The 22,049-nt window shown below is 35.3% G+C and overlaps 1 protein-coding gene across 3 annotated transcripts in view; it reads right to left on the minus strand.

The window, feature by feature from the left end:
- CNOT4 (CCR4-NOT transcription complex subunit 4) overlaps nucleotides 1-13,663 on the minus strand; it is an 89,642-nt gene extending 75,979 nt beyond the window's left edge. For all 3 annotated transcript variants that reach the window (XM_027842361.1, XM_027842360.1, XM_027842362.1), the window contains exons 1-2: nucleotides 13,401-13,663; nucleotides 1,298-1,495 (exon numbers count right to left, since the gene is read on the minus strand). In XM_027842361.1, the coding sequence (XP_027698162.1) occupies nucleotides 1,298-1,495; nucleotides 13,401-13,574 (372 nt within the window). In that variant the 5' untranslated portion in view covers nucleotides 13,575-13,663. The remainder of the gene's footprint in view (nucleotides 1-1,297; nucleotides 1,496-13,400) is intronic.
- Nucleotides 13,664-22,049: the final 8,386 nt, after the last annotated feature.

The following is a 22,049-nucleotide window of genomic DNA, read 5'->3' on the forward strand; positions in this document are numbered from 1 at the left end:
TCTCTGCAAGTTACAACAAATAATCCTAGTTCCAGAAAACAAATCTAATGTCTCTGCCACAAGGACAGTTATTACTGTCCCTCAAGTCTTCTCTACCTCAAGCTAAACATCAGTCCTTTTTGCCAATCCTCTCTCTCTGGGAAGGATCTGAATCCCTTCGCCATACTGGTAGCTTTCTTCTGGATTCTTTTCAACTCATTATTTCTTTCTTTCTTTTTTTTTAATTGAGGCAGTTGCGGTTAAGTGACTTGCCCAGAGTCACACAGCTAGGAAGTTTTATGTGTCTGAGGCCAGATTTGAACTCAGGTCCTCCTGACTCCAGGGCCAGTGCTCCATCCACTATGCCCCCTATTAATATCTTTCTTAAAACGTCATGTCCAAATCAATACAATTGTTTAACTAGAACAAAGTACAGAAGGGTAATTCTTACTTCCATGGTCCTCCAATTTCAAGGTGCTACAGGATTTTTAAAATAATAATAATAGCAGCTAACATTTATTGTATTTACTATGTGCCAGGCAGTGTGCTAAGCAATTTACAAATATCATCTCATTCGATTCTTACAACAACCTTGGGAAATGGGGACCATTATTATCCCCATTTTATAGATGAGAAAACTGAGGCAAATAGAGGTTAAGTGACTTGCCCAGTGCCACACAGCTAGTAAATGTCTGAGGCTAGGTTTGAACTCAGGTCTTCCTCTGCGCCTGCCAGCACTCTATCCACTATCCACCCATGAGGGTAAAAGAACTAAGCAAACTATGTCAGGGGTAGAGGGGCAAAGTGCTAAAGGTTCTTTCTTTGGGCTTTATCCTTAACAGTAAAATAAGAAAGGAAGCAATAAGAGGGACAATTCGATAGGGAATCTTATTTCTTCATCTTTTTTTTTATCTTCCCTACTATTAACAGGTAGAATATGGAATAAAAATGAATGATGACCCCAAATACATTCAATATTGAAAAGCTACAACTTATAAGTAGGTTCATATAATTGAAATGCTGCTATTAATTAGCATATTAATTCTGGCTAGAGAAAAATAAGGAGGTAGAGCACAGGAGCAGAGGAGGAAAGTGGTACCATGTTACATTTTCCTTGAAAAGGTAGTTAGGGGAAAAGCTGGATTCTTTGTGATTTAATCAGGTTCTCTATCAATTAAATTATCAATTAATTATCAATTACCTGTTTATTAAATACATATCTAAACAACTATGGGCATTCCAATAGTTGTGTAGGGTTGAGTGTTAATTCCATGATTAAGAAATGAGTCTGGGGAGGAAAGGCCTACAAATTGCTTACCTCTGGGTCTGCGAGACGCTGGGAGAGTCCTACCACAAAAACGAGATTCTTTTGTACAACTCGTACACTGGCCAAGTGTTTGCGATTCTCTGATATCTTCTGTTTCCTTTCATTCTGCTTCTGTTTTTTCTCGTTCTTTATCCTTTGCAGTTCTTCTTGGGAGAGTGGTTTATATACTGCTGGGTCCTCTGGATATGGCTTTAATCGTGATACAAACATGGTGGTTAACACAAATGCAACTTTGAACTGGATAAAGTTAAGGAGCCAATTTGTTTACTTAATTTTCAAAAAACTATTTCTGGAGCTGACTGGACAGACAGCACTTTTAACTTATCTATCAGAAAAATCCACCTCTGATATTCTCAGGCAATTTACTTTGATCCACACTTAAAGCAAAAAAGTTTAAAAGAAATAGGAACCCGATCTCTTTAATCTGCAAGACTGCATTGTTACAGCTTTTAAGGTCATTAAGAACAGAATTACAGGACCCCTGTTTAAATACTTTAACGGATTTATATTCTATGTATTCCATCACCAACATGATCAAGAAGAAGGGGTAAGTTATCAATCCATACTTCTAATGGTTGGTAGGGCTAGCAATGGTCAGCAGGTTGGCCAGCTTGCCATTAGTTTTATGACCTTGGGCAAGTCACTTAACTTGTCTAAGACTCTGGTTTCTTCAGCTCTAAAAGGGGTTTGGTCTAGATGATACCTTAAATTCCTTTCAGCTCTAATGAAAAAGTAGGAGATGAATAAAAGCATTTCTTAAGCACACACTAGGTCCTACTATGTGTCAGTTATTCAGCTAGGTACTATGGATACAAACATAAAAATTCGAGTCCCTCTACTGGAGGGATATATATTCAAAGTAAATGGAGGGTATATACAAAATAAAATACAGAGTGGTAGGTGTAGGGGAAGGGGACAGAAGTAAGCTCTGAGAGGAGTCAATTAAGATGGGAGATCATTCCAGGCACGGTGAACAGAGATAGGACATTGGAATATCATATGCAGGGAATGTCAAGTAGGCCAGTCTGGCAAAATCAGTCAACAAACATTTATTAGTTCCCTACTATGCGCAGCCCCTGTGCTAAGCACAGACTGGGGGGGGGGGGATAGGACAGGACACTAAAGGTAAAGAGAGCATATGTCAGATGTTACAAAGGTAAAATTAGGAGGACTTAAAAACAGGTAGGATATAGGGGAAGAGGAAAAAGTGTTAAGTCAAAGATGACACTTGAGTTGCAAGCCCAAATGGATGGGAAGATGGTGGTGTCCTATATAGTAAGAGGGAAAGAGGAAAGTTTGGAAAGGGGGAGAACTGGGGGACTGGGGAGGAAGAGATAATTAGTTCAGTTTTGGATATGCTAAATTTAAAACGTCTGCTGGACAACCAGTTAAAGATGTTCAACAGACAGGTGTAGATATAATACTGGAGGTCAGCAGAGACATTGGGGCTGAATAAATGTATATGAGAATCACCAGTATACAGATAATAATTAAATCCATGGCAGCTAAAGAGATCACCAAGTGAAATAACATAGAGGGAGGAAAGAACTCTTTGAGACAACCATGGTTAATGAGTATGACCTAAACAAAGATCCAGTCAAAGAGGTTGAAGTTGGTAGGAAGAGAACCAGGAGAGAATGAGCAATATGAAAAGCTAGAGAGAAGAGAGTATCAAGAAGAGGGTGACTGACAGTGTTAAAAGCTGCAGAGAGGACAAGAAGGCTGAAGATTAAGTCAGAAGCCTAACTGTAGAAAACAGACTGCATGTGAGAGAGGAGTCGCATAAAATCAATCAGTAATGACAAGTTCAAGCCACATTGTAAAGAGCTTTAAATGCCAAACAAAAATGGTGGTATTCTATCCTACAGGCACAGAGTCACTGAAGCTTCTTGAAAAAGGGAAGTGACATGGTCAGATCCACGTTTTAGCCATATCAATTTGACAGCTGTGTGGAAGACAAATAAAGTAGAGACTAGATACAAGATCTATTAGAAAGATACTGCAATAGTCCAGGAGAGGTTATGACAGCTTAGATGGGTGATTGTGGGGTAACAGAGAGAAGGTGATGGAGTCAATCAATGTTGAAGAGGTGGCACTCACATGATTTAGGAAATTATTATAAATTAGCTGACAATTAAGAGTCAAGCATGACTCCAAGATTAAGAACCTAAGTGACCAGATAAGTAGTAGTTCTAGAAAAAGAAATAGGGAAGTTAGAAGGGGAGACAGGCAAAAAGTAATGAGTTCTGTACTGGCCACATTGAGTTTGAAATGCTTATGGGATATCCAGGGAGAGATGTTTAACAGCAAACTGTATATGCAGATCCAGAACTCAAGATAGATAAGGGATAGTAGCTATGTAGATTTGGTAGTCACAGGAATAGAAAGAACAACTGAATCCTTGGGAGCTGAGGAGATCACCAAGAAAAAGCATAAAGAGACAAAATGAAAAGGACCAGGACCAAGTACTTGCATACATCCACAAAAACTTGGAGTGGGAAGAGGAGATGGCAAGATATAGACAATGGTAATATAAAGAAGACCAAAAATTAGTAGTCAGGTCTGAAAAGAGCCACAACAAAGCAGTGTCACAAAAACCCAGGGAGGACAGAATATCCAGAAGGTGGCAAACACTGCAGACAGGTAAAAGAAGATGAGGACTGAGAAAAAGTCATTGGACAAAATAAAGAGAACATTGGTGACTTTGGAGAGAGAAGTTTCAGTTGAGAGGCAGAGTTAGAAACCAGAATATAAGAGGTTGAAAAGTACATAGGAGGTGAGAAAGAGAAAGCAAGCAAACAGCCTTTTCTATTTGGGATTGAAAGGGAAGTTAGATAAGACAATGGTTTGAGGAGATGGTAGGATCAAATAAAGGTTAAGAAAGAAATTTTTTGGAAGAACATTACTGCAGCAAGATCTGAAACTGCACATAAAGGGACACAGTGGCAATAGAAACAGTAATTAGATGAAAATGGGGGGACACCTCCTAGAAGACATGGAGACTTAGTAGGAGGCATCAACATGAGAAAGAACAGGCTACATTTATTTGGGGGATAGTGACTGTAACTTAGCTTTGATAAAAGATATCATCTAAGCATCCCAACATGGTCAACGTTGCAAGTGTTTTCCAACTATTAACCAATTTTTTATCCAACGCTACAAGAAACCTGTTTTGACCAATGCTGTATGTCAAAGGAGACATTTTACTTTTCTTCTTGCTTCTCTTCTGCAGGTTTTATTAACTAAGCCTGCCTTTCCCTTACCCTTTCCCCTATCATTCTCTTCAATTTTTACCCATTTCTTTGCTCTTTTGTAGAATTACTTTCACTTTCTTTCACAGCCAACTCAACTCTATCAAAAACAAACTGGAATGGGCTGCTTTAGAAAACTCAGCAAAATTCTTGATCCAACAAAAGTTATTTTAAAAGCATAAATTCTTCTCATTTTCTAAAATTGGTCTAGGTTTTCTAATCCAATGGTCCTCCTTAGTATGCTCCTGGAAGGAGCCAAAATCAGCCCCTAGAGTGGGAGGCATGTAAATCAGGTTTCTTAGGTAACTAGCATAACCTTTGCAAAATTTTCCAGGGTCATACCCAGCAGGTGGGCTGCTCATAAATATTTACCATTTTGTTGGTTCTGAAAAGCACTACTATTTTGAAACAAAATTTCTTCATTTGAAAACTTTATTACAACTTAGTCCAGAGTATCTTATAAATACAACAAATACAATCTAAAGGAACTAGTACATTTGCATTAAGGAACCAGTGTTAGGATTCTTCCACAATAGGGTTAACAATTATGTATGTTCTCATTAAATGGTACCACACTTTAAGTAAATAATACTTCTAAATTCAAAACCAAGTCACTATTGTAACCTATAATACAAAAAATTTTAAATTGTTAGCCAGAAGGATTCTGAAATATGAAGATACTATCAAAAAGTGAAAGTTAACAAAGTCCTAGGAGTTAGGAAAATAGTCAAGAGACTCAAATGTAGGAGAGAAGTAAGTTCCTACTGTGAGTGGCACTGGACAAAAAAAAGGGAAGAAGGTCCCAGAGTCAGTAAAGTAGCAAGAATTTAAAGTGTCAGAAAGGAAAAAAACTAATTACTAAGACGTAATCACAATTACTAGCTGATGTAACGCTTCTGGTGTACTATAAAAGCCAATGCATAGTATAAAATTGTCTACCATCTGAACCTCAAATGAAATGTAGTATACTGTCAAATGCAAAAGTTCTATCAATTGTTTCCTACAAAAATTCTATCAATTGTTTCCTACTTAACTGTTTTCCTTTATTATCAGGAGGGGTTCAATTATGGGCAGTGAGAAAGGGCAAGGCAGATAAAACTTACAAATAACTATACTAAAAGCTTTCAACTTGGTATTTTCTATGATAATCTCTTTGGTTTGATAATGGGAGTCAAATGAAAAATATTTTCTCTTCATGGAAATACACACATTATGAATACTTAAGCTATGATATATTTGTTTCAGAAAGCCATGAGATATGTATATATCTGAAAGGTGTGATAAAATATATATCATTACTTATGATTTTTAAAACTACACCATATAAGAGTACTGGACATGGACTCAAGAAATACTAATTTCAAATCCCACCTCAGTTACCTATGTAACTCTAGGAAAGTCATTTAACCTCTATTAGCCTCAGTGTCTCCATTTGTAAAATGGGGATAATAACAGCATTTACTTCCCAGGCTTGTTTGGAGGATCAGAGTGAGATAATATAAGAACAATATTTGGCAAATCTTAAAGCATTCTACAAATGCTAGATTTTTGTTTTTAAAGAGAGAAAGGATCACAAACATTAACTTCCTGATGTAAATGTCAGACACCATATTGGTTTTTGAAGTGAGTTATTTGTCAAAGACCATATAAATCATTTGATAAAAATCCCAGACATGATCTAATTTTTTTTTATCCTAACAAACAAAAAAAATTTTTTTTTAATTTTAAAGAATTACAATCTAGGTGCCTCCCATTTGTCATTTCCCTTTCCTTCCCCAAAGACACTATTTCAAGACAGTATACTAGAAAGAAACTTATCACAGTCACTATTCTATATACTTAGCCCAAGCAAGGGAATAAGAAGCTCATAAAACTACACTACATAAAAGGAGCTATACTGTAGTACAAAGGGCCATGTACTGGAAGTCAGAAAACTGTAGATGATTCGCCACTAAGTGGCTACCTGAACTTGCACAAAACATTTAATCCCCTCAGTATTTCTATTTTTACAATGAAAGAGTCTGAGTAGGTGATTTTTAAGGTCCCTTCCATCTCTAGAGTTATAAATATCAGTGGTAAATAGACAACATTCTTCTCTTTGCCCAAAATCAGACCAAGATCAGAACCTGGTACATTATTCCATAACTTAGAAAATCAGTCAATACAGTTCATAAATAAGTCTGAGATGGCTACATGGTTACAATAATAAAACAAAATGAATTTTATGTTATTAGTCTGAATTAGATACTATACAGCAAGAACTACTGGCGCATTTAGAAGTTGCCAAACATTCCATATATGTAACAAAATATTCATAGTTGTACTTTCTGAGGTAGTCAAGAATCGGAAAGAAAATGTGCAGTTACTGACTGAGAAATGATTGAACAAAATGTGGCATTTAAATGTAACAGACTATTACTGTGACATAAGAAACAAATGAGAAATTTAGAAAAACACAGGAAGCGCTGTATTAAGTGATACACAGTCAAGATGAGCAAAATATGCACAAAGAGGATTACAATGCAAATAAAAAGAGCCCTAAAATGAAGCCAAAGTCAATGACTGTAATGATATCCTCCATCCCCACCCCTGGAGAATGGAAAAGAAAATTAGCTCCCTTCTCTTGGCAAATATGTAAGGGTGAGGGGAGTAGTAGCAAGGGAGACACTCCTAGGAAAGAAAACTTATGGCATATTATTAAGATACAGTCATTTTGTCAGTTGTTTCTACTTAACTATTTTTCATTATTAAAAGGGAGCATGCAATAGTTTGAAGAGGAAAGGAAGATATTCATAAATTACTAATGCAAAAACAAAAGGCATAAATAAAGCTTTTTTTAAAAAAGAGTTGCTGAACAGTGTATGAAATCTAAGCATCTGACAAAACATAAATTTAAAATATTAATAAAAATCAAATTATTGAACATTCCCCTTTTCAACAAAGCAATGTGTCAACTTTTTGTTACTATGTTGAACATATTAGCTCTACTGAAACTTTCTCCTGATACCCATCAGAAAAAAAATCAAGAAAACAAGGTGGACTATGCTCTAGATCACTAATAATAAGAGAAATGTAAATGAAAACAATCCTTAGTCTTCAATTCATATCTCGCAAACTGGCAAAGATGACAAAAGATAAGAACAGCCAATTCTGGAGGGGTTGTAGGAAGATAGGCACACTGGTGCATTGCTGTTGGAGCTGAGAACTGGTACAAGCATTCCGGAAAGCAATTTGGAATTATTAAAATAAAATTACTAAAATGTTCATATCCTTCAATCTAGAGATTCTACTATGAGTTATACACCAAGAAGGCCACTGATAAGAACAAAGTCTCAATGTATACCAAAATATTTATAGCAGTACTTTTTTGTGATGGCCAAAAATTGGAAACAAAGTAGAAGTACATCAACTGCAGAATGACTAAACAAATTGTTTTACGTGAATGTAACTAAATATTACTGTGATCTAAGAAATGAATACAGAAAAGCATGGAAAGATCTACTTAAACTGATACAAAGTGAAGAGTCAAGAAAACAATGTATACAACTACAATAATGTAAAAGGAAAGAACAAAAACACACATACATACATACACACAAATCAAAAGTGAATGTTACAAAATTATAAAGAACAAATATGACTCCAAAGAAGAGATATGAGAAGACACTCTCACCATACTCCTTTGCAGAGGTGGGAGGTCCACAAGTATTGCACAGTGTATATATTTTCAGACTTCCTCAATGTATTGATCAAGTATATTGTTTTTTTCCTCCTCTTTTTCTTTTTTTTGTCTTTAAAAAAATAGTTTGTTATTTGGGATGGCTCTCTGGGAGGAGAAGAGGGAGAAGGATTCTGGAAGAAACGATATATATAATGATGTACAAAAACAAAAGAAATCAATAAAGGTGTGTTTAAAAAAAAAAAGAAAGAGAGAATAAAGACGCAGAACAAGATACTTTCCAACACAGCCAATGCGTTTGTTGACTTATCCTTATTTGTTACAAGAAAGGACTGGAGATAGTTAATGGGTTAGTAACAGAAATGCAAAAAGAGACATCAATAAAACATTTAAAACACATGGAACAAAACAAAAAGAAGTTACAAAGAAGAGCATAAATGAACAGTGTAATTTTATTACTATCTTGTTAAACTTTATATACACTTTTTAATGACAAACTATAACAAGAGAAGTTCAGTTTCATATAAAATCTTTTTATTCTGTGTATGTTGCAATGACGATTATTAAATTCATAATTTTAAAAATATTTTAAAAGAACTAAATTCAGCAGGAAATGAAGTTCACAACTCCGACATTTAACCCAAACTGACTAGTTTATTGTCAGTTAGATGTTCTTCCAAACTATTATAAATGATTTAACAACAATGCCTAATACAATAATCAACAATGAAAACTACTATGTCAATACTTAAATCTATTTGTAGTCATTTTGATGTTTAATTACTAGATCAATCTAAGAAAGCAAACAAGACATGTTTCAATACATGTTTTCTTTTACCACTTCTTACATATGTAAATAACATATCAGGTTTTAATTAATTTTTTCACTATGATGTTGGTAAGTCTCTCAAAGACAGAGCTAAATTTGACTTTAGCAACATATTAATAGTATTCTACAAATCAGCTTTGGAAAGTAAAGATGGAGGCTGTTTATTATACAGTGCTTGGTGCTATGTAAGTGGAGGCTGAAGCAAGTCAGGCAGGTTGAGTGTGAGTTCAGCCCATTCCCTAAGGACCAAATCACCAAGAATTACTTTCTGGTCTCCAAACTCCAAAAGTAGCAGGGGGACTACTCAAATTCATCACGGATTCAGAGCCTCAAAGGTAATGATAGGGCACCAGTGCTTCCAGGGTCTCTGAGGCTGAAAGCTGAGTGCTAGCATTACAAAGGGATGTCTTTTGGGTATGCTTCAACTAATTCCATCTTGGGAGCAGGTTGATGGTTAAGGAGAGACTGAAGAAGAAATAGAAAGAAGTTACTAGAGTGGAAACCCACAGGAAGGGGGTCATAGCTTCGGATGAAGTTAGCAGGGACTTCCCTGCTGCACAAAACATGTCCAAGTCTCCCACTCTTTAAAAATTCAACTTGATCCTGCCATTACTTCAAACTCTTGTCCTATGGCTCTTTTACCTTTCACAGTAATGAAGTCTCTTCCTATCCTCCCACAGTTCAATGTGAAATTGTTTGTTTTCCTATCTTCCTACTATAAAGGCACAAATAAAATGTAAGATTTTTCAGGACATTTCCAGCACTCTGCATACAGCCCATGTCTAAAATGTCCACTGAATTAAAACTAAAGGGTCATTATGAAATATCCAATGAAATTTCAGTACTCTAAAAAAAATTAAAAGTAATCAGAAATAACAGAGGCCTTAAGAAGAGTAAAGCTCTTCTTTTCCTGTAAAAAGAGAAATAAAAAGAGAGAAGAAAAAATTCTACGTAAATTAAGATAATCTAGATGAAACTTCTTTTATAATTGTACTCTGAACCAGGCTGTTCTAGCAATACAGAAAAAGAAAGCAGTTAAGTTTCCATCAAAATTCTCCTTAACATATCCTGTTAATATAATTACAAACTTGACCATGAAGAAATTTTCCACAATTATGTATTGTGCCTGGAGAATGATTTATAAGTCAAAAGAAGACATTATATGCCAATTTGTCCAAGATCTAAGAAGTGACTTTGCCCATGGGCAAAGTCCTATATCAAACCATGAATCTTTCCTATGAAATACTATTTCAGACTACCTCCTAAATCTTGCATAGCAATTTACAAAACTCACCGGTTAAATTTTTAACATATTATCAGAGAATTCCAGCAGATTCAATGATTTTTAATGATGCAGACAGATGTCTATTAGAAAGTCATATCAATGAATGAACTCATCTTGATTAGATCATTAAAAAACTTGAAAGATGACAGAATTAAAACCATGTGGTTTCACTACACAGATTTAGAAATATGCAAAATCCAGGGAGAAGTGTAAAAAAAAAAAACAGACTATTATTCACCTTCACAATATTTTTTGAAAGCAATATAGTCAAGATTAGACTAGACTGTCTCCAAGCTGACTTCCAATACTAAAATTCTTTAAGTTTATGCTCAGATAAAACATTTTACCATGTCAGCATGTGTGTGCATATGTGTGTGTGTGTGCGCACATACACACACACACATATACCCTTTATAGCTCAAATAACAACATGATCACAGAAGGGGAAAATTTTGACTTATAAAAAGAAAGTTTAAAGGTTATTATAGTTTCTATTGAACCACCTCTGAGACCTAAGTAAATAATTCAGAATTTTCTAAGTAAACTTCTGCCATTCTCTGTGAGGGCTGCCTCAGAAATGCCACAGACTGACTGCTCTACTAATTTTGCAAATAAGACAAACTTCCTTTGATTTAAAAAAAAAAAAAAGCAACATTTTTCCTGACAAAATGATGTGAGGAATGAGGCAAGAAGTCATTTATTAAAAACAAGTAGTAGAATAGAGAGCTGACCTAGTCCCTGGTGTCGCCACCTCTCACTCATAATGGCTGTATGATGCTGGTAAAATCCCTTCACCTCTCAAATGCCCCAGGAGACTCTAAGACTATAAATTGCAGAAGAATGGTTGATCTGCAATTGGTAAGAAGTTTCCTCAAAAGCAAGTTTCCTATATTAGTGAAATCAATGTTCTATGCTCAAGTTTCTTAAGCAGCAAACTTTCTAAATAAGGGTGAAAAAAAAGAGGTTGCATTAAGTTTCACCTATGGAGATCAATCAATCATTAAACATTTGTTAGGCACCTACTATGTTCTAAGTGCTAGAGATACAAAAAGAGGTGATTACAATCTAACGGGGGAAATAACATGCAAGTAAACATACAAAGCAAGCTACATGCAAGATAAATAAGAAATAATTAACAGAGGGAAAGCACTAGAAATAAGATGGGTTAGGGAAGGCTTCCTGTGGAAGGTAGAATTTTAGTCGGGATTCAAAAGAAGCCAAGGAGGCCAGAGTGGAGAGGGAAGGGCATTCCAAGCATGAGAGATAGAGCAAATGCCTAGAGCTGAGAGATGGAGTGTCTTGTTCATGGAACAGCTAGGAGGCCACTGTCACTAGATCAGAGTATGTGGGGGAGAGTAAGGTGTAAAAAGACTGGAAAAGTAGGAGGGGTCTAAGTTAGGAAGAGCTTTGAATGCCAAAAAGAGGATTTTGCATTTGATCCTGGAGGCAACAGGAAGTCACTGGAGTTTACTAAGTTGGGGGAAGGGGGAAGAAAGGGTGGTGGTGAGGTGATCAGATGTGAGCTTCAGGAAAATCACTTTGGTGGCTGAATAGAGGATAGATTAGAGTGGGGAGAGACAATGAGACAGGAAGACCTACCAGAGTACTGCAATAATGCAGGCATGAGAAGATGAAGCACTGCCCTAGAGTGATAGCAGTGTCTGAGGAGAGGAGGGTGTATTTGAGGGATATTGCAAGGGTGAATTCTACAGGTCTTGGCAACAGCTTGGACATGGAGGCTGAGAGATAGTGAAGGTGTAGGGTGACTCCTAGGTTGCTAGCCTCAGGGACTGGCTCAATAATCAATTGGTATACTTGCATTATCTAGTATAATCCCTCAATAACATTTTCTTTACTGTGTTCCCCAAGCAATTTTGCTTTCCCCTAGTGACTACTTAAGTGATTAAGTGATTATTCTATTCTTTCTCAAAGTCTTTACATCATAACACTCCAAGTCAAAAGATAATAGATTCTATTAAATCTATCAGGTTCAGGAGAATGGAATTGAGCAATCATCCTCAAACCTACCCTATTTTAAAAAAAAAAATTTTAAATATCACTCACTGTATTTTTTTAATCCCAGAAAATAGAAATTATTTGATAGATCTCCTAAGTTCTAAAAAACGGGGGGTTTAAATTTAAATATTATTTCCATATGTATAAGATTTTCACATACTACTCATTTATAATTTTCAAAGCACTTCCACAATCTTACTCACCCTTAATACAGTGCACATTATTATGAACCTAGCAGTTACAAAAGTGGATTGTTTCAAAGACATCTATGAGAACTTTACTATCATGAATTTAGAGCTTTATAAAAATCTAATGGTACATTTTTAGTAACTATCAAGTAAAAAAAAAAGTGGTATAGTTTAAGATGTCCTTATAAACCAAAAAATCATATTAAAAGCCACATGAGTAAAGAAAACTTTTCTCAGATATGAAAGGGACAGTTCTTTGCATTATTCTCCAAGCTCATCAGCAAAATCTTTCAGTGATGAAGCAAAACATCTCTTGCTAACAAGCATTATTATATACTGTTCATTAGTTGATTTGTATATCAATAAGAACAAGAGGAAGGACTTTAGTAATCATCTAATCCTACCATACCTATACACACACACACACGCACACACGCGCACGCACACGTACACAGAGGAAAGAGAGAAAGAAGAGAGGGAAAGAGAGAAAGGAGAGAGAAAGGACAGAAGAGAGGGTACAGTCATTCAATAAATATTTGTTGAATCAAAGTAGGTAATGTCCTTCATTTCACATATATGAGCAAATTGAAGCTCAGAGATTAAGTGATATACCCAAAATCACATAGCTAATTGGTTACAGAGCCAGGACCAGATGCTAGATCTCCTAACTCCTAAACTACAGTGCTATTTCCACTAAAACAGGACTGCTTCAGGAAGTATACTGCTACTTGTAACTTCAGGTGAAGATAAATACAGATTCCCTCCCACTCCCATAATCAAGATGACTTTACTAACTTGTTGATTCACCAACATGAAAAATTTAAGCAGTTACCATAGGGTATGTACCTTTCTGCAAGCAGGACAAAGTCCATTCTCATCAGTGCGAATACGATGCCAACAGAAGCGGCAAATTTGGTAGCCACAAGTGCAAGGGAAAAAGTTGATATCATCGATCTCTAAGGGCTCCATGCAAAGGGGGCATTCCACAGGGTCTTCCTTTGCATCGGGACTTCGAGACATCTTCACGTGTATACACAGCAGCAAAAAAAGTTTATAATAACTTAAGGGAGAAGGAAGGTCAGCACTGAAAATAAAATGGAGCACTCTGAAGACCTGTGAGAAAATCAGAAAAAATACAACAAAAATTAATTGTGCATGTAAAACACTGAAAACTATAAGTTTTACCTAAGTTGTAGCTTTACAGAGTAAATGAGTTAAACAATTTTTGCATTTGATATAAGAAGTGAAAGCATGTATTACATCACTAGCATATAAATCTGAGATCAAAGGCTAGGTATGGAGAGAATTAGGGGGAAATTGGCTCTGTGGAATTATTGCATAAAATAGAAAGCTAAAAAAAACCTCAGCATTCCTAACAAGATTTAGAGAATACTCAAGCACTATACTGACATATCTCAAGGGAAGATAGGAGATGAACAGGCATCATCTGTCTTAAGCCTTATTCCTCAATGTCTCAATAACCTTTTACTTTATGGTAGGATTCTCATAAGTGAAAAACAAAATACATAACATATCTAGACATATCATTAAATCTATAAGCACATATAAGAACATGCTAAGCATAAACTGGTTAACTTCTAAGATTCATTGCAACTATATTAAATATTGAGAACTACAGTCTGATAAAATAGGTATATTTAATGTATATGCCTTCAAACTGCTTATACACTAAACATGCTTGGACATGTCATTGGAAACCAATGACCCACATCATTATTTCTGATTCACAAAACGGAAAGCTTATGTGCAAAAACAAAAAACAAACAAAACAAAAAAAACTCCAAAGGTCACACTGTAAATCAAAAGAAATGAGGAAAAGAGATAATAGCAAAATGTAACACACCTGATCCCACTACCATCCAAAACACTTTTTTAAAAAATGACTTCAGAAAACTTTAAGTGTGACCTGTGGGCAAAGATAGCATATCAGAGGTACAGAATTGAGGCATACATTTTCAGTTGTGGCCAATGTGTTTATTTGCTTTGCTTGACAATACTTATTTATAACAAGAGGGGGTAGGAGGAGGGGAGGAGAAGAGGCTAGTAAGCAGTGGAAAGTGAAAGTGTGGTTAAAAAATGGATCTTTTTAAAAGATCTTTTTAAGTGAATTAACTTCCTACATAAGAGTTAACAAGGGCAGCTAGGTGGCCCAGTGGGTAGAATGATGGGCCTGAAGTCATGAAGAATGATTTTCCTAAGTTCAAATCTGGCTTCAGATGCTAGCTGGGTGACCCTGGACAAGCCACTTAACCATGTTTGTCTCGTTTCCTCCTCTGTAAAACGGGCTGGAGAAGGAAATAGCAAACCACCTCAGTATCTTTCCCAGGAAAACTCTAAATGGGGTCATGAAGAATCAAACAGGACTGAAAAACAACTGAACAACAATAACAACGTATCTGCCACTTAGTATAGTGCAACCTTGGGTAAATCACCTAGCCTTAGAGGCTGGTAGGTGGCACAATGGATTAGAGTTTCTGGGCCTAGAGTCAGGAAGACTTGAATTTAAATCTGGCCTCAAACACTTACTAGCTGTGTGACCCTGGCAAATCATTTAACCCTGTTTGTCTTAAGTTTCCTCATGTATAAAGTGAGCTGTAGAAGGAAATGGCAAACCACTCCAGTATCTTTGCCAAGAAAACCTCAAATGGAGTCAGGAAGAATCAGACACAAGTAAAATGACTGAACAACCACAAAAAAGAATTAACAAAACACTGGTAGTATACTTTAGAGAAAACTTGAATTAAAAATCTGGTTTTATCAGAGAACTAAAAAATACTTATCTTTTCCTTTTAGCAACAATCTATGCCATTATACCATAGAACCAAATCTAAGCTCAACAGACGGAAAATTCAACTATATCATTTAGGGCTCATGTAATACACTTGCAATCTACTTTTGAGAGGTAGTCAGTCAACAATCACTTAACGCAACAAAGAGATTTTTGTAAAGTAATTTAGGGAGTAGCTATCTCCTATGCATTTTCCTGAGTTCAAATCTGGCCGTCTCAGACACTTACCAGCTGTGTGACCTTAACCAAGTCACTTAAACCTGTTTGCTTCACTTTCCTCATCTATAAAATGAGCTGGAGAAGGAAATATCTTTTTAGGACACGTATCTCTCTGCAAGCAGGACAAAGTCCATTCTCATAGGCTTGAATACAATGCCAACAAAAGCAGCAAATTTGGTGGCCACAAGTGCAAGGGAAAAAGACTGTTATCATCAATCTCTTAGAGCTCCATGCAAAGGGGGAATTCTGCAACATATCCCATTCAGGGAATGTTCTCCCTCCTAATCTCCATCTCTCAGGCTGCCCTAGTTTCCCACAAGTCCCAGATAAAATCCCATCTTCTACAGGAAGGCTTTCTGATCCCTCTTAATTCTATGGCCTTCCCTCCACTGCTTATTTTCAATTTATCCTATATACAGCTTGACTGTATATAGTAGTTTTCATGTTACCTCCCCAATTAGAGCTCCTTGAAAGCAGGAACTATCTTGTCTTTCTTTGTATCCCCAGTGCTTAGCACAGGACCTGACAAATAGTAGGCACTTAAAAAATGTTTACTGACAGAGAAGAGGACTATGAGACAAATTGAATACACTTTCTAGCAATCTCATGAGCAGTACTGCTTTGCGTTTTTGGTTGTCCATGGTATAGTTTTATAAGTTTAGGTGACTACTTGGATGGTAGTGGTATGCATACCAAGTAAAGATTAGGACATGGTACAAAAACTCAGGCAAGAGGACATATTTTATATAATTATTACAATGGAAGAATGTCACGCATTTGTCTGATGAATGTGATCAAATGAATTCCAAAATTGGAGAGATAAATGATCTAAAGGGTACCAGACTCAGAATAAACAATACACAAGTTCAAGTCACAACTCCAGTTATTCAATGTATGACCATGGGCAACTTCCAACTTCTTTGAGCTTGACCTCATTTGTAAAATGGAGATAATATGTACATTACCTGTCTTGGAGTATCGGTGAAGAAAATGCTTTGTAAATGATAAAACACTACATAAAATAAGCCAATTATTATGCAACCAAACTTGGAAAATCCAATTAGTAGCACAAAAAAGGAAAGAAACACAAAACTGAAATTGGAACTATAGCCAAATCTCTTTGGAAGCTATCACTAGAGCCAGAGAGAGAATAACAGACTCAGTTCGAGGAAATCTTATCATATAGCTGAGAAAAGACAGACAAGAAAAAAGTTTCTACTTTCTTTCCTAAGTCTGCTCTCAGTCAAAGTAAACTTCATACTATTTCTCAAGGACACTATAAGTTTTCTCACCTTCATCCTTTCACTCAAACTATTATGTTTCTAGAATGTCTTACCCTTTTATCCTCTTCCCCACAGACACCATGTTGAAATACAACCAATTCTATTAGCTTACCAAGATTCATAAAAAGAGACCCAACCATTTATAGAAAAATGTCCTTTGTATATGGCTGGAATGAAGCAAAATAATAAACATCAATAATTCCCAAATTAAGTTACAATAAATACAAATGAAAACACTAACAAGTTACTTTATAGGACTGGATAAAATAGTAATAAAATAAATATGGAAGAACCAATGGGCTGCTGAGGGCAAAAAGGGAGAAATCAATTTTCTACTCCAAAACGTATTAAAAAGCTGTAATGAATGATAATCGAAACTTCCCAAGTCCAGAACAAAAGCAGATTAATGAATCTGGAAAAAAAGAGGCCATAAACTAACCAAATATACTCGAATCACTGAGGCTTTTTTTTTTTTTAGTTTTAGTGAAGTGTTTTGGATTTTGCACCAGTCATTTCTTAAACATTCCTCTACCCCACTGAACCCTTCTTAGTAACAAAGAAAAACAACTAATCAAAATTAACTGACAAAGTAATACATGACATGCTGCACCCATAGTTATCCACCTCTCCACCAAGATAAACAAAATATACCATACCATCTGTACCACAGAAATAAGTAGATCAATGCAATAAGCTCAGTTCAGCTGATCTATATGTTTTTACTTACATTACCTGTAAATGCTCTTTGTGTACTTTTCTTTTTTTTTTGTTTGTTTTTTTCTGGTAAGGCAATTGGGGTTAAGTGACTTGCCCAAGGTCACACAGCTAGTACATGTCAAGTGTTTGGTCTGACGTCACATTTGAACTCAGGTCCTCCTGACTTCAGGGCTGGTGCTCTATCCACTGCGCCACCTAGCTGCCCCCTACTTTATGTACTTTTCCCTCCCCATTCTGCCTTCTTTGCTCTTAATTGTACTAATTAATACAGGTCTTCAAATATTTCGAGAGTCTATGTTTAACAGTGAAAAAACAAGTTGGCATAGGTAGTGAACAGAGTCAGCCTTGAAATCAGGAAGATTTTTATTCAATCACATCTTGCTTCTGACATATACTGTTTGTATGATCCCTGACCAAATCAATTAACCTCTCATGCTCTAGACAACTCTCTAAGATTATAAAATGTACAGAAGGTGAAAAGCTACACTTGCAGGTAAAGAGAATTTCCTAACCCAGGCGTTCCCTACAGAAATCACAGGTCCACTCTCTTTTACTATTTTCATTCTCCCTCCTATCAGACAGGGAGGAGGCAGACAAAGAGGAAGAGGGACAGGGTGAGAGAGATATATACTTGTCACTAGAAACTTTCTTAATATGTTCAGGGGCAAAACGTGGATTTCTTCTCTATTCCCACTATTATTAGATAAAGTTTTTCAGAAATTCTAGCAACAGAAAGGAGACGAGAAAAATTAAAAGTCATCACTATCTCCAAGTTTTAGAAAATCAATATCTTAATCTACCACTTTTTATTTTAAATTTCTATGATAGGGCCTGATATTCAACACAGAGAGGATTAATGCAAATATTTAAGAGCAAGAGTCATTCTCCAATAGATAACCAGTTAAAGGATATGAAAAAAATTCTCAAAAAACAGCAATTAACTATCATATGAAATCACTAAAAAAAAAGGCAAATTAAAATAACTCTTAATTACCTTGCACACAGTAAAGATGTTAAAAGCCAATGTTTGAGTGGGTTGCAGAAAAACAGGCACACTCATGGTTCAATCATTCAGGAAAGTAATTTGGAGCTACACTAGAAATAAATGATTAGAATGTCCTTTCCCCCAGAGATCCCATGAGCAGGTGTATGTACCACATGGATCCAATACAGAAATATCTGATATATATTAAAATATTCAAAGCAGTACCATTCATAGTAACAAAGAACTGAAAACAAAGTAGGTGCCCATCAACTGGTGAATGGGTAAACACTAGTACATCAATGTAATGGATTGTAACTGTTACAAGAAATAATGTATATGAAGAATTTGCAAGCATGTAAGGACTTATGTGAAGGGATACAGAGCAATATTAAGTAAAACAAGGAAAAATATATACATAATGATCAGAACAATGTAAAAGGAAAACACAAAAACAAAACCTGAATGCTGTGCAATTATAATAACCAAGGGTGCCCAACAAAAGATGAAAAATTGAATCTCTCCTCCTTTGCTGTGGTAGTGGGGACACAATGGTGGAATGCTGAATATGATATTTAATGCAATTAGCACACTGTCTGGTTTTACAAAACTTTTTTTCTTTTTAAATCTCTGTTATAAGAGATGTCTCACTGTGAAAGGAAAAGGGCACAGACATGTTAAAAAAAAAAAGATATCAATAAAACAAATATATATGTATTGTATATTTGTTGTGTCCCAACTAGTAAACAGAATTTATAAGGAACCACTACAAATTAATAAGGACATAATAACCAGTCCGGCAAAAGGTTAAATGATATAAACAAAGGAAGAAACTCAAAATACAAAACTGTTTAACTTCCCTAATAATCAGAGAGAAACAAATTAATATAATTTTGAGGCAGTAACTTTCACCAATCCAACTGGCAAAAATAAAGTGACAAAGCAATGTTGTTAGGACAGCAGGGGGAAAGGGCACATTATTATACCGCACATGGAATTACAAATTGGAAAATTTCCATATAGGTATCTGGTAATATATATCTAGTTAAAAAATTAATCATTGCCTCTTTGACCCAGAGATCTCATCAGAAGGAACATACACCCTAATGATGTAATTAAAGTCCTAGAAGTACAAAAATATTCATAGTTCCTCTAATGCAAAACTTAAAGCAAACTGTACAACAAATCTGGTACGATGTGATGAAATATTGCTGTGCCATTAAAAATCAAATATAAAGGGAATATAATGAAATAGCAAAAGACATAACACAAAGTCAAGAAAGCAGAACTAAAGGAATTGAACTTACACATAAACTGTAAGTGTATTTTTTAAAACTAAACAAAGATTAGAAGGCAATAGATTTCTTAAGGCAGAGTTTTCCAAACTATGGGGGACAGCCTAGGAGGGGGAGGGGGAGAGAGAGAGAGAGAGAGAGAGAGAGAGAGAGAGAGAGAGAGAGAGAGAGAGTGTGTGTGTGTGTGTGTGTGTGTAGACCCTCAGAAGAGGAAAGAGATGCCACAAAAGAATGGTAAAAAATAATACAGTATTAAATTACAATTCTTACAAAAATATATGTCCTGTTTCAATGAAAATAAATTGCAAATCAAAGTCAGCACAAGCAAAATGAATCTGGCAAACTTACTTCAGTCAACAAGGCATGCAGTGCAGACTATTTAAAACATCATGTATAACGAGGTCAAATTTAAGGAGCTACGTCAAATCTCTGCGGAAGGAGATGCATTATAATATCATCAGTCTGCATAGGCTCATGACACAAAAGATTGTGTGGTTATGCTGACTGCTGCATTTTAATACAAAGAAAAAGTTAAATAAACATTGTGTGGAAATTAGAAGTGGCATATCAATTACATTTCTCTCCTTTTAAGTAGCTCATAAATGAATTTCCCCAAAACACCAACATTTAAAAAAAATTAAAATAATTGAGACAAGTTTAACTTATTGATAATTTCAAATTATTCTAATTTTAAGTGAAATATCACTTCATTTTGAATAATATATAACCATTCTGAAGAGAAATTCATTAGAGCAGCTAAAACTACATAAGCAAAGACAGTAGAGTTTAAGGAGTGGAAATTACATAAACACAAAACAAAACAAAAAAAAATCCAGAAAATAAAATCCACCATATTTATAATTGAGATTCACAACTTTTCATGAAAAGACTACTCTGTATAAATTATTTCATTTAAAAATAGCATCACATTCCATATAGTATTAAAATTAATGAAATGAAACATTTTGAATTGTACATATAAAATACACTAAAAAAAATTTTTCCCAAAGAAAATTAAGTTTTTAATAAGAACAAACTTTTTGAAAACAATGTAATATCAAAAGGATTGTCTGCATCATATAAAGCTGTTTACAGAACTGTTAAGTGTTAAAAGCCTCATTCAAAAAGAGAAACACTGCTGGTTTCACTTGCAGGTAATATAGTGAGGACAATTGCATGTGTATCTGAAGACTTTTTTCATCAACTGAGAAACTAATATCTTCCTGTTTTGCATTGCAAGGGGATAAAGCAACAGATGTAGCTAGAGATCTGCTCATTTGATTATACATTTATCATACATTTTATATAAACTGATGTTAAAGAAGTTAGGAGGGTGTGTGTGTATGTGTTTTTTTTTTACTTTGTAAACCTATTCATGTCAATGCCACATCAAGAGTTTAAAATATAACTGATAAATTTGGGGATGAAAACTATGGTATGTGCACTTACAGAAGACAATAGATTTGAGAAAGGAAGATTTACGTACAAGCACTAGTTAAAAACTGTAGCCCCTTCACGCAGTCAGACTGCATGATTCACAGAATCATTTCTATTAAAAAAAAAAGTGTGGAAGTGCATACAGCTTTACAAGTTGTTACAAGAATAGTCAACATTACATAAAAACAACCTATTAAAAGGGAGGCTCTTCTCAAAACTGTGACAATAAAGAATCATAAGATATATTTATAATACTGTGAAACAAGCAGACTTTTTTTTTTTACAAGCCAGATTTTGTACTGTAAGTCACTCCACCTGCTCTCAAAAGTCCTCAGTACAATGGGCAAACTTCTAGTTTTATTATTAAAGGTGGAATCACAGTTTGAAATATTCAGGCTGAAAGGATTCAAAGACATTGACCAAACTGTGCTTGATAAAATTTATCCCTTGAGATGTTTATAATTATGGCACTATGTTCTCTCTGGTACTGAAATGCAAAGAATCATCACAGAAAGATCTTCTAGTTAATTGAATTCTCAAGATAACTCAAAATTATCCCTGTAGAATAACAGGATGTTAGCCTTGGAATGGCTCTTGGAAATTATCTAGTCCAACCCCCTCACTTAACAGATGAGGAAAGTGAAACCCAAAAAGATAAATGACTAACCCAAAGTCAAACAACAGTCAGAAAAAGATCCAGGTGTCCTAAATCCTGGCTTAAGGTTCTTCCTACTATACCACTTGTTACTTTAA

This window comes from Vombatus ursinus, unplaced genomic scaffold (assembly GCF_900497805.2).
Source record: "Vombatus ursinus unplaced genomic scaffold, bare-nosed wombat genome assembly UNPS02014870.1, whole genome shotgun sequence".
NCBI classification, from domain to species: Eukaryota; Metazoa; Chordata; class Mammalia; order Diprotodontia; family Vombatidae; genus Vombatus; species Vombatus ursinus.